At 48.2% G+C, this 12,634-nt stretch overlaps 5 protein-coding genes across 5 annotated transcripts; 3 read left to right on the top strand and 2 right to left on the bottom strand.

The window, feature by feature from the left end:
- The first annotated feature begins 662 nt into the window (after nt 1-662).
- On the top strand, nt 663-1,083 carry LOC310700355 (histone H4). Its single transcript, XM_083489661.1, has one exon. The coding sequence runs from the start codon at nt 681-683 to the stop codon at nt 990-992; it is 312 nt and encodes a 103-aa protein (XP_083345787.1). The 5' UTR covers nt 663-680; the 3' UTR covers nt 993-1,083.
- Nucleotides 1,084-2,992: 1,909 nt separating this feature from the next.
- Nucleotides 2,993-3,877, top strand: LOC310700796 (histone H2A type 2-C). Its single transcript, XM_083490671.1, has one exon. The coding sequence runs from the start codon at nt 3,352-3,354 to the stop codon at nt 3,739-3,741; it is 390 nt and encodes a 129-aa protein (XP_083346797.1). The 5' UTR covers nt 2,993-3,351; the 3' UTR covers nt 3,742-3,877.
- Nucleotides 3,878-4,514: 637 nt separating this feature from the next.
- On the top strand, nt 4,515-5,878 carry LOC310700795 (histone H3.2-like). The gene is made up of 2 exons (XM_083490670.1): nt 4,515-4,539; nt 4,587-5,878. Exon 2 carries the CDS (start codon nt 5,036-5,038, stop codon nt 5,630-5,632), a length of 597 nt encoding a protein of 198 aa, XP_083346796.1. The 5' UTR covers nt 4,515-4,539; nt 4,587-5,035; the 3' UTR covers nt 5,633-5,878.
- A 411-nt stretch (nt 5,879-6,289) lies between these two features.
- Nucleotides 6,290-6,891, bottom strand: LOC310701014 (histone H4). The gene has a single exon (XM_083490974.1). The coding sequence runs from the start codon at nt 6,846-6,848 to the stop codon at nt 6,537-6,539; it is 312 nt and encodes a 103-aa protein (XP_083347100.1). The 5' UTR covers nt 6,849-6,891; the 3' UTR covers nt 6,290-6,536.
- Nucleotides 6,892-8,713: 1,822 nt separating this feature from the next.
- LOC310700575 (transmembrane and death domain protein 1-like) lies at nt 8,714-9,699 on the bottom strand. The gene has a single exon (XM_083490464.1). The coding sequence runs from the start codon at nt 9,682-9,684 to the stop codon at nt 8,782-8,784; it is 903 nt and encodes a 300-aa protein (XP_083346590.1). The 5' UTR covers nt 9,685-9,699; the 3' UTR covers nt 8,714-8,781.
- Nucleotides 9,700-12,634: the final 2,935 nt, after the last annotated feature.

The following is a 12,634-nucleotide window of genomic DNA, read 5'->3' as shown; positions in this document are numbered from 1 at the left end:
GGTTACCCCCCCTTTTTCTGGGCTCAAGGAGCTTTGAGAGAGAAAGATTAGAAAGGAATTGACTGCTGATCTTTGGAATAAGCTTTGAACCACTACAGCCAACCGCTAAATGTACATACAAAGTAACCAGTTACTAAAATCTAGTTTCTGGTGTATATGTGCAGAGAAGCCAGCTGCTTTTAATGGTGGATTTTTAAACCCAAAGTTTCAAACTCTTTTAATGATAATAATCCTCTCCAAATAACATTTTCATAACGTCATTTAGTACGGACATCTTTGAAATCAAACCATGTGGAACGACGGAGAACTGAGCTATATCCAGGAAGAATTAACACTGCTTAAACCTTGCTGTTTCATAAGCGCCATTAGGTTTTTCGCCTCAATAACGGCAAGGAAGGCAAACTATAAGTAAGTGGAAATGTCTAATACGTTTTAAAAACTCAAAAGAAATGTTCTACCTTTTGGCAGAAACCAACAGCGCTCTCGGAACGCGCCAAATCTCGAGTTTGAATTTGATTGGCCGATTCAGCCTGCCAGTCACTCACCCAATCGTGGGATAAGGGGGTGGAGCCTAACTCTTTCATGCTGAAGTTTTCACTCCGGTCCGATTCCACAATACATAAACAAAAACGCAACGCCGAGCCGCCTCACTTCGGGGGAGACGTCGGAAAGAGTCAGTCATGTCTGGTCGTGGCAAAGGAGGCAAGGGGCTCGGCAAAGGAGGCGCCAAGCGCCACCGAAAGGTTCTCCGAGACAACATCCAGGGCATCACCAAGCCCGCCATCCGACGTTTGGCTCGCCGAGGCGGAGTCAAGCGCATCTCGGGGCTCATCTACGAGGAAACGCGCGGCGTCCTCAAGGTCTTCCTGGAGAATGTCATCCGCGATGCGGTCACTTACACGGAGCACGCTAAGAGGAAGACTGTCACGGCCATGGATGTGGTCTACGCCCTGAAGCGGCAGGGACGCACTCTGTACGGCTTCGGAGGCTAAGCTCCCCACAGCACATCATAATAATTCTCAAAAGGCTCTTTTAAGGGCCACTCAAGTCTTTCTTAGAAAGAGCTGTAGACACTGCTTTAGAGCTTAAAGCTTTAAAATTTTCCCCCACTTCCGGGATGGACCCTAATCCGGGAAATTGCGGCAAAAAATACACTAATCTAGTTACTCACCCTTTGGGAAGGTTCTAAAACTCAAATGGTTTCTAGAGCCAGTGTGGTGTAATGATCGTGTCAGATGCAAGACCAAGGCTAAAGCTATTCACGAAGTAACTGGTGCCAACCTAACCTACCTTGCCTTACCGGGTCGTCGTTAGGGTGGGAAGGGCGGGCTGTAAGATGCCTTAAATTACTTAAAGGAAAGGTGGGGTATAAGTAAATAAATGAGCTGGGTTGAGTGAGGTGCCACGGGAAATAGTCATGCTTTTTGTTCCCCATTTGCCTCTTTCAAGTTGTACACAGTTTGAACCAATGAAATGGTGAAATTATCAAATCAGCCAATCATTTGTGTGTGTGTGTGTGTGTGGCAAATGTTACAAAATACATGGTAAAGGTAAAGGGACCCCTGACCATTAGCTCCAGTCGTGACCGACTCTGGGGTTGCGGCGCTCATCTCACTTTATTGGCCAAGGGAGCCGGCGTTTGTCCACAGACAGCTTCCGGATCATGTGGCCAGCATGACTAAGCCGCTTCTAGCAAACCAGAGCAGTGCACGGAAACGCCGTTTACCTTCCCACCGGAGTGGTACCTATGTATCTACTTGCACTTTGACGTGCTTTCGAACTGCTAGGTTGGCAGGAGCAGGGACCAAACAACAGGAGCTCACCCCATCACAGGGCTTTGAACCGCCAACCTTCTGATCGGCAAGTCCTAGGCTCTGTGGTTTAACCCACAGCGCCACCTGTGTGGCCTCATTAATCACAGAATCATAGAATTGTAGAGTTGGAAGGGACCCTGACAATTATCCAGTGCATGGGTAGGCAAACTAAGGCCCTGGGGCCGGATCTGGCCAAATCGCCTTCTAAATCTGGCTCGCGGACGGTCCGGGAATCTGTGTGTTTTTACATGAGTAGAATATGTGCTTTTATTGAAAATGCACCTCTGAATTATTTGTGGGGCATAGGAATTCATTATTTTTTCCAAAATATAGTCCAGCCCCCCACAAGGTCTGAGGGACAGTGCACCGGCCCCCTGCTGAAAAAGTTTGCTGACCCCTGATCTAGTGAATCCCCTGCAACGCAGGAATATGCAGCTGTCCCATATGGGAATCGAACTTCCGTGCCAATAAAGCATTATGAAGAAAGCATTAAGTTGCCTGTTTAGAGGGCACCCAATATATAGAGGGCCTTGTATATATACATGAAATATTTCTGCTTTCGGATATGTACTTATTTCCCCCTCCCTTTTTTACTTCTGACGATATATTCATTTGCCCTTCCCAAAAGCAGGATAGGAGCACAGTCATTATAAGGATCTGTACTGCGTGATGCATAAAAGCAACCAGGTATGTTAGGTAACATTTATTTAGGGAATTTACTTAAAGACATTCCCATGGATTAGTTACCTAGTCATGCTTTATGAGCAGGGAGCAGGAACTAGGTGGATTTTCATGATTGCCCCATTCAATGCACGCCTCTGGCTGAAACGAAGGATTGAGGATGAGGAGGATGTGTTAAAATGGACCCTTAGAATCATAGAACTGGAAGGGACACAAAAGTCATCTAGTCCAACCCCCTGCAACGCAGGAATCTCAACTATGGGCTACTATTAAAATGATGCTGCATTTTAAATTGCATCTTAACCTGTATTTTAAATTGGTCGTCTCCCCCCCCCCTTATGTTTTTATTGTAATTTTACTGGCGTTAGCCGACTGGAGCCTGGGTCTGGCGGGGGAGGGCGGGGTATAAATAAAAATTTATTATTATTATTAAAGCAACCAAGACACATGGGCGGGAGCATGTGAGTATGATCTGATTGTTGAATATTTGGTGAACCTTTCACAGACTAAGAAAAAAGTTTGCTCACAGTTGTTTTTCTTTCGGTCGGTCGCAGTAAAAGGTTTTATATTTTACCCGCGAGTAGCAAATGCCTCGGCATCATCCTCTTACATATGTAAAAGACAGGATTGTAAAATACACGTTTCCTATTGGAAGCCTGCTTTGGCGGCTCTTTCCATTGTCCAAAGGCGGGAACCTTGCTTTTCATTGGTTGGTTTAAGCCCGATGGTCTCTCCAGCCAATCACGGGCCGCGATTTACAAGTCAATGGAACGCATAAAAAGCTGAAAGCTCCCTTTCCGAATTCTAGCTCGCTGCGAGTAGTACATCGGATTCGATCTCAGAGAAGAACTCGGCTATGTCTGGACGCGGGAAGCAGGGAGGCAAAGCTCGGGCTAAGGCCAAGTCTCGCTCTTCGCGGGCCGGCCTGCAGTTCCCGGTCGGCCGCGTGCACCGCCTGCTTCGGAAAGGCAACTACGCCGAGAGAGTCGGCGCCGGGGCTCCGGTTTACATGGCTGCCGTGCTCGAATATCTGACCGCCGAGATCCTGGAGTTGGCGGGCAACGCGGCCAGAGACAACAAGAAGACTCGCATCATCCCTCGTCACCTGCAGCTCGCCATTCGAAATGACGAGGAGCTGAACAAACTCCTGGGCAAAGTGACCATCGCGCAGGGCGGAGTCTTGCCCAACATCCAGGCTGTGCTGCTGCCCAAGAAGACCGAAAGCCACAAGGCGAAAAACAAGTAAAGGCGCCAAACTTTTCGAGCAGCCTGAAAACCAAACGGCTCTTTTAAGAGCCACCCACGGTGTCAAAAGAGGAGCTGCGATTCTGGTTTGCTAAAATCGAGCAAGTGGAAATAAGAAAGATATTTAGTGCGGTTTTTATACACAAAAGCAGGCGGGCTAGAGAAACTTGATTTGGTTAGACTAAGGCTCTTAAGTTATCCAAGAGGGTCAAGCCTGTATAAAAAGACTGGGGGTAATAGTCTTTAAAAAAAGACTAGCAATTCCAAATTGTCGAAAAAGGGCTTCCGGGTTACTTCGGACGCCATTTTCTTGTTTTGTTTCATGAGTTGTATTGCTACAGCCTCACACCCTAGATCAGAGCTTTCCAAACTCGCGACGCGTTAGTGTGTCGGCTGCAGTATGTAGGTGTGTCGCGCAAACTTAAAAAGAGTTCGCTAGTAAAACTGAATTGCTGTGTCACCAACATAAAGTTTGGAAAGCTCTGCTCTAGATTAAGGTTGAAGCCAAAAGACTATTGCGCTTTCTCACTTGGGTCTTCAGTAAGAAATGTATCTGCCCTAGTTCACGAAGCACTCGAAATTCACCCTGCCATTGTAGTCCATCGCTTTTAGCCTCGTATTGCTGACTGCTGAAGCAAAGACTAGTTGTCACAGGCCTGCAGTTTCTAAGCAACATCGGATGCCCCATATTCAACACTTTCCAAAAACTACCAAGGTACACGTCAGCTGGGGGTCCATGATCTATTCTTAATTTAAGGAAACTGCAGAAGTGGGGGGGTGGGGAGTTCGCAGTAGCCAGGTTTTATTTCCCAGCGGATACTTTCCCACCCGTTCCGGGGGAAAAAGAGAAGTATTGCGACCCCTTTCGTCACAACAGTTGCTGTAGCAAAGGGCTTCATCGCCTCCCTCTGTTTTCCACTTAGCAAAGTCGATTGCCGGTTTCTTGCATTCCTATTTCCAAAACAAAAATCCGATCACTTCCGGGGTAGTTTGTAATCAGGATGGCTAAGCAATGTTTCCAAATGGTGGTGAAATTTATGTCCCCGCCCCTCGCCCTGCCTTTTGTCAATGGGAGCAGATTGCAACAAAACACTAGCTTCTTTAAATTGTCCCTTCAAACGCCTGCCAAACCAGTAACTCGACTGAATGTGATTGGAAACGCCTGGCGCTCCATTGACTTGAATTCAGACCCTCGCAAAGCAAGATTTTAATATATCAAATCAGAAGCTGGCGGTGTGAGCGTGACTCTACCCTTTCTGATCTCTTATGCCGGGGGGTTGACGTAACAGGGGAGAATGAAGGAAATACCCAATCGCGAACAAGCCCGGGAATTTCAAATGTTTCCAACGGCTACATGGCTATTTTCAGCCAATCAGAACAAAGCGAGAGAGCTATATAAATGGTCCGTACGCAGGCGGCTTGCTCATTTTGATTCCCGGCGAAGGCGAAGGTACAGAGGTTGGCATTTGCTGCAAGGAGGAATGGCTCGCACCAAGCAGACCGCTCGCAAGTCCACTGGCGGGAAGGCTCCGCGCAAGCAGCTGGCCACCAAGGCAGCTCGGAAGAGCGCTCCGGCCACAGGCGGCGTGAAGAAGCCCCACCGCTACCGCCCGGGCACCGTCGCTCTGCGCGAGATCCGCCGCTACCAGAAGTCCACGGAGCTGCTGATCCGGAAGCTGCCTTTCCAGCGCCTCGTGAGGGAGATCGCCCAAGACTTCAAGACTGACCTTCGCTTCCAGAGTTCGGCAGTGATGGCTCTGCAGGAGGCCAGCGAGGCTTATCTGGTGGGCCTCTTCGAGGACACCAACCTGTGCGCCATCCACGCCAAGCGGGTCACCATCATGCCCAAAGACATCCAGCTGGCGCGCCGCATCCGTGGCGAGAGGGCTTAAAAGGGAGCCGCAGCCAGCCGCTCTCCCTTTCCGCCACCCACCCACCCAAAGGCTCTTTTTAGAGCCGCCACTCCTTCAAGAAAAAAGCTGAAGTCGCATTTCTGCCACGATTGTGTGAATCGCTTCGTACTTTCGCAGTACATATGTCGCCTTAGCCGTCCCTATAGCCATGTAAAATGAATCTTACTGGGGTACCTGAGACATACTCGAAGAATTGATAAACTAAAACTGCTTAATTTTTCTTTCCCCCGCTTTTTTAAAAATTTAGATCTCGGAGGTTTACAGCATAAAAATACAAGATAAAACAGAATAAAAACATGCCAGTTATCTCAATTAATGTGAACTTATAAAAGAGAAAGCCCACGCGTACTAGTGAGATTCATTCCTAGTAGCCAAAAGGCACCACAGCTAAAGCAAAATTTTAGGCTCCAGGTGTAAGTTACAAACATTTGTTCCTCTCTCGAATCTGTTAGTTTCTTGGTAAAGCCACTAAGGTTAAGTGAAGCAGTTTTTCATATGAACAGTGATTCTGCGGTGCAAACGTGAAAGTCCATGCAGTGTATAACCTCTCCCCCCCCCACACCGCCCCAAATCAGCTATTTCCATGGCTGCGTCTGTGGGACGTATGCAGTGTTCAAAACCACCCCTGAAGCCAGCTTCTAGGTTTATTCAGAAGGAATATTCATTGCCCCCCTCCCCGCGCTCCCAAGATTTGTAGTTTCCAGTTTAAAGGCACACTAGTTTAAAAACGCAGCTTCCGCCTTCTAAGTTTGTGACAAGATTGGGCTTCATGAAATTGCAGATACGCACATTTGCTTCGAAAGAAGCGATAAAGCTCTTTTGAGTGAGAAAGTGGTTGGCCCTTAAAAGGGCCTTTTGAAAGCGATTATTTTCAGTACGGAGCTTAGCCTCCGAAGCCGTACAGCGTGCGTCCTTGCCGCTTCAGGGCGTAGACAACGTCCATGGCCGTGACAGTCTTCCTCTTAGCGTGCTCCGTGTAGGTAACCGCATCGCGGATGACGTTCTCCAGGAAGACCTTGAGGACGCCACGCGTTTCTTCATAGATGAGCCCCGAGATGCGCTTGACTCCGCCTCGGCGAGCCAAACGTCGAATGGCGGGCTTGGTGATGCCCTGGATGTTGTCTCGGAGAACCTTGCGGTGGCGCTTGGCGCCTCCTTTGCCGAGCCCCTTGCCTCCTTTGCCACGACCAGACATGACTGACTCTTTCCGACGTCTCCCCCGAAGTGAAGCGGCTGGGCGTTGCGTTTGTGTTTATGTATTGTGGAATCAGACCGGAGGGAAAACTTCAGCATGAAACAGTTAGGCTCCACCCCCTTATCCCCCGATTGGGTGAGTGACTGGCAGGCTGAATCGGCCAATCAAATTCAAACTCGAGATTTGGCGCGTTCCGAGAGCGCTGTGGGTTTCTACCCAAAGGTTTACTGATCAGAACGTTTCTTTTAAGATTCTCATAACATTTGTGAGACTATATTTCCACTATTTACAGAATAAATTCTTGCAAAATCGTGTGGTCATTTCTAATCACAAATCGCAAGCCCACTGTTGTTTTACTTCTTTCCTTCTCTTTAAAGAAATCTCTGTGCTTTTCCAATTCTTGACGAGAAAAGCTTAAAGAGGACTTATATCGACTGAAACAGTTAGGTTGAAGCGACTTTAATTCTGCCTTTGATTGTGACTCAGTTGGTGTCTCCTCCTCTGTAGTTTGGCTTTAAGGATGCCCATCTTAAATCACCCAGTAGATAAGTTATTTGGAGAGGATTATTGTTATTATTACAGCTGAAACAATAGGTTTAAAATCCCACTCTTAAAAGTTTTAACTCTGCACATACTACATGCCAGAGATTAGATTTTTAAAAGTGATTGTTTTCTACATATGCAGAATGCATCCGCTCCATTGCACCCCCACTTAAATAAGTTTGTAAGAGCATGCTAGTAACATTTAGCTTGGAAATAGGAGCTTTTCAGTTTTGATTTCTTTTTCTCATTGCGGCTGCCAGTGGCGTAGCGTGGGGGGTGCAGGGGGGGTCGGCCGCAACTGGCGCAACATCTGGGGGTTAGGGGGCACAAATCCACGGGTTAGGGATTTAAATTACTTGCCTTGCCCCGGGTGCTAACAACCCACGCTACTCCACTGGCGGCTGCTTCCCCTTGCCCTGTTCAGAGCAAAGGGTGGAGGAGGAATTGATCAAACTTGGAAAGAGGACAGTCCTTTATTTTACTTCAAGAGGAGAGGGAATTCTGGCAGGAGCAATTTGACATGTAGGGAGCATCTACTGAAAGCCCCCCTTCTGTGCCACTAATAATACTACCAGACTTCTGTCATCTTATGCATTTCATGCCTTGCTGAGATTACACTGGGTATTAAGTAACCCAGGACAGTGTTTGGAAATTTGACCTAGCATGCAGAGGGTTTTTTTCATGCAGAGGTGTTTTTTATGCTGCCTCCCATCAGATGTCAAGGAGATAAAGGACTACACAACTTTTAGAAGACATCTGAAGGCAGCCCTGTATCAAGAAGTTTTCAGTGTTTGAAGTTATATTATGTTTTTATGTGTGTTGGAAGCCACCCAGAGTGGCTGGGGCAAACAGTCAGATGGGCGGAGTACAAATAAATCATCATCATCATCAGAACAATGACCTGGCTCAACATGGCAATTGTTAAAAGGTAAAGGGACCCCTGACCATTAGGTCCAGTCATGACCGACTCTGGGGTTGCGGCGCTCATCTCGCTTTATTGTCCGAGGAAGCCGGCGTAAACTTCCGGGTCATGTGGCCAGCATGACTAAGCCACTTCTGGCGAGCCAGAGCAGCACACGGAAACACGTTTACCTTCCTGCCAGAGAGGCACCTATTTATCTACTTGCACTTTGAGGTGCTTTCAAACTGCTAGGTTGGCAGGAGCAGGGACTGACCAATGGGAGCTCACCCCATCGCGGGAATTCGAACCGCCGACCTTCTGATCGGCAAGTCCTAGGCTCTGTGGTTTAACCCACAGCGCCCCCCGTGTCCCGCATGGCAATTGTTATGCTACTGTAAAACAAGCACACATTTTGGACCTCTTAAGCAAACATGTTTTATTTTTAATCTACATTCTCCATAATACAAGTTGCAATAAGGCTGACTTTACTTAAGACCTAACAATGGGTTCTTTCTCCCAGTCTTCCTCGTTATCGTCGTCATCGCCGTAATCTTCCGTCTCACCACCGCGCTTCCCCAGATCATCAAATTGCTGAAATGAGTAGTAGATGGCCCCACGCTTGGGCGAAGGGGAGCGGAAAATCATATCGGGTACAGAGTCCCAGTTGGGCATCGTGGGGGTGGGACTTTCTTGCTTCAGGATCCAGAAGAAAGAATAGACAGCTAGAGCCACCACGACGAAAGACGTGAGGAATCCCCCGACGACCCCTGTCACCAGTGGAGTGACCCACTGAAAGAGACTCCTGTTGTATGGCGGCAGGGGCCTCCTCTCTATAATCAGCTCCAATTTGTCCCAGTCCCCCTCTTCCAGCTGGGCCTGAGATCCCTCTCTCCGCAGCCGGCCTCCTAGCCCCTCGCTCCCACCCATCTCGTTCTCTTCCAGGAGCAGCGAAGAGGTCAAGCGCTGGACCGTCTTGTGATATCCCTCCACGTTCTTCTTGATCTCCAGACTCTTGTCTTGGTTGAGGTTCTTGCCCAGCTCCAGGGAGACGTCGGGACGCCCGACGGCCTGGAGAGCCCTCGACAGGCGGTCCCAATACATGGCGTCTCCTTCCGTCTCCAGCCAGCCGTTGAGGGTGGCTTTGCAGGCCTCAGTGGTGGCGATTTCCCGTCGCCTGCGAATGGGGTTCCTCTCTGCCGAGAGGCGTTGGAGCTCTTCGTTCACGTTCTCCTCGGGCCCAATGAGCTTGGCGTAGAAGGCCTGGCATTCCTCGGGGGACAGGAGCTCCGAGATGCGGCCCATCATGTGGCTGCCAATGTCGTCGGCCACCGTGTCGTCGGGCAAGGCAGGACGCACCAGGAGGAAAAGGGCTGTTCCAATGAGAATCAGCATTGAGGAAGTCCTGGAGCCTGAGAGAAGAGAGCATAGCTGTCAACCTTCCCATATTTGGCGGGAAACTCGCTCATTCCAGCACCGTTTTCCGCTGCTATCCCAGATGGTTGCTATCCCATAAATTTCCCGGAATTCAAAGGAAGCAGCTCGTCCCCCTCCCGGCTCCCCGCCGGCCAGGGAGGCTCCTCGACTGCGTTGCTCGGCTGCCCAATAAGGAGTCTAAGAACGACTGGGGGGTGGAGCTTGCATGCCATGTGCCGATCAAATCGGCTGCATTGCCTTGGGACTCGCCTTTGCTCAGCGCTTCCCAGTGGAGAGGTGACAGTGGTTTTCCTTGCTGCATCCCCTTTGCCGGGTTGCTGCGCTGTGGGAACCACCGCTTGAGGCTTCGTTTGGCTGCTAGCTGGGCTTTCTGCCTTTGGGCCTTTGGCTCGGAGGGGCTGTGTGTGTGTGTGTGTGTGTGTGTGTGTGCGCACGTGCATGTGTGTGTGTGTGTGTGTGTGTGTGTGTGTGTGAGAGAGAGAGAGAGAGAGAATGTGTCACTTAAGCTGATAGTAGGAATGCTGTAGCTTCACACACTTACCTTCACACAATGTGTAATTAACTTGGGGAATTATTTTACAGCAGGATGTGGTGAGGTCAGTATTTTAGATTTACAAGGGATCTGAGAGATGAATGGGAGATAAGGTTTGTCAGTATTGATGGACAGCTAAATAGAAACTTAACCCCAAAAGTTAGGACCGAGATTCAAATCCTGACTGGGTAACTTTGCTCACTAGTAACATCGAACCATGAGGACAAGATGGCTGGACAGTGTTCTCGAAGCTACCAGCATGAGTTTGACCAAACTGCGGGAGGCAGTGGAAGACAGGAGGGCCTGGGACAGGTGAGGCTGCTGATCCCTTATTTTTGAGGCTGCTGATCCCTTACAGTGGTACCTCGGGTTACATGCACTTCGGTTACAGACTCCGCTAACCCAGAAATAGTGCTTCAGGTTAAGAACTTTGCTTCAGGACAAGAACAGAAATCAGGCTCTGGCGGCGCGGCAGCAGCAGGAGGCCCCATTAGCTAAAGTGGTGCTTCAGGTTAAGAACAGTTTCAGGTTAAGAATGAATTAAGTACTTAACCTGAGGTACCACTGTATTTTCAAATCTGAAAGTTGACAGCTATGGAAGAGAGTAGCCAGAAGAGGAAAGAGATGGGTATCTGTCAGGAGAAGGGAGCAAAGAGCCTGTGTGGAGTACTGCTTAGAGGATTGGACTAGAGGGTTGCGAGACAAGGGTTCAAATCTCCACTCAACCCTGAAGCCCAATGGCTTATCTTGGGCCAGTCACTGCTTTTCAAAGTAACCTACATCAAAGGGTTGCTGTGGGAATTAAATTTCTCTGTGTTTCTGCAGTGCTGTAGCATGCACAAAACACCCACGGTTTCTCTACTGCAAAGGTGTCCTATTTTGAGAAGGGGAATTTGGCAGCTGAGTGCCTTTACAACTGTGTTTGTGGAGTGTGTGAATTTTGCAGAATGGCAGGAACTTGGGTGTCCATGGAATAAACAGGACTACAATAATTACTGGCCATCGTGATTGCCTGAAATCTTTCTGGGATATGATGTAGTAGTTGAGATGGAATAATAATAATAATAATAATAATAATAATAATAATAATAATACTACAGTGGTACCTCCGGTTAAGAACTTAATTTGTTCCAGAGGTCCATTCCTAACCTGAAACTGTTCTTAACCTGAGGTACCACTTTAGCTAATGGGGTCCCCCACTGCTGCTACGTGATTTCTGTTCTCATCCTGAAGCAAAGTTCTTAACCCAAGGTACTATTTCTGGGTTAGCGGAGTCTGTAACCTGAAGTGTCTGTAACCTGAAGCATCTGTAACCCGAGGTACCACTGTAGTAGTAGTAGTAGTAGTAGTAGTAGTAGTAGTAATAATAATAATAATAATAATAATAATAATAATAATAATAATATATTCATTTATACCCCAACCATCTGATTGGGTTGCCCCAGTCACTATGGCCAGCTTCCAACATATAAAAACATACGGTAATTAAACATTAAGCATTAAAAAAAACTTCCCCATACAGGACTGTCTTCAGATGTCTTCTCAAGGTTGTCTAGTTACTGAACTCCACACCCTCCCACATTTCTCTGATGAAAAGAGGGATGATGTCCTAAGGAAAAGTGGGACATTCCGGGATCAAATCAGAAACCAGGACAGCTTCTGTAAACCTGGGATTGTCCCAGGAAAATAGGGACACTGGGAGGGTCTGGAACCCATTTATGCTACTTTGAGATCCTTGGAGGAAAAGGTGGGAGAGCTAGGAATGCAGTGAAATGAATAAATAAAACATCATGAGATCTTGTCTTCTTTCTCTACATATAAGGTTCGGCTCTGAGGGAAGGCTGGCTGTGAAGCGATTTTAAGTTGGGGACAAAGAGAGAGGGTTACCTGGCTTAACAGGGGACGTCTCTCTTGGAATATCGCAGAGCAATTGCTGTGGAATTTTAAATCTCCTTGAGTATCTGATGTCATAAACGGAGGCGGAAGTCCGCTTCCATTTTGCCTACGGGGAGAGGAGCTTGTGGCTGAGCTCAGCTACAACTCCCAACACCATTGGCCACGCTAACTGGTGCTGATGGGAACTGTAGTTCAGCAGTTGTTGGAGATTCCTCGGCCCTGAAGGAAACTGCCTCAGATCTTGGGGTAGTTGTTGCCAGTCAGTGCTGACAACACTGAGGTAATTGAACCACTTGATATAAGGCAGTGCCAGCCCGCCAGATGTTTTGGGACTACAACTCCCATGATCCCTAGCTAGCAGGACCAGTGGTCAGGGATGATGGGAACTGTAGTCTCAAAACATCTGGAGGGCTGAGGATGAGGAAGCCTGGGTGAGATTGACTGTTTTCAACCTTGTAATTTTTATCAACCAGCAGGTGG

This window comes from Podarcis liolepis (genome assembly GCF_965112155.1).
Source record: "Podarcis liolepis genome assembly, chromosome: 2".
In the NCBI taxonomy this organism is placed as follows: domain Eukaryota; kingdom Metazoa; phylum Chordata; class Lepidosauria; order Squamata; family Lacertidae; genus Podarcis; species Podarcis liolepis.
This window is presented reverse-complemented; position numbering and strand designations above follow the sequence as displayed.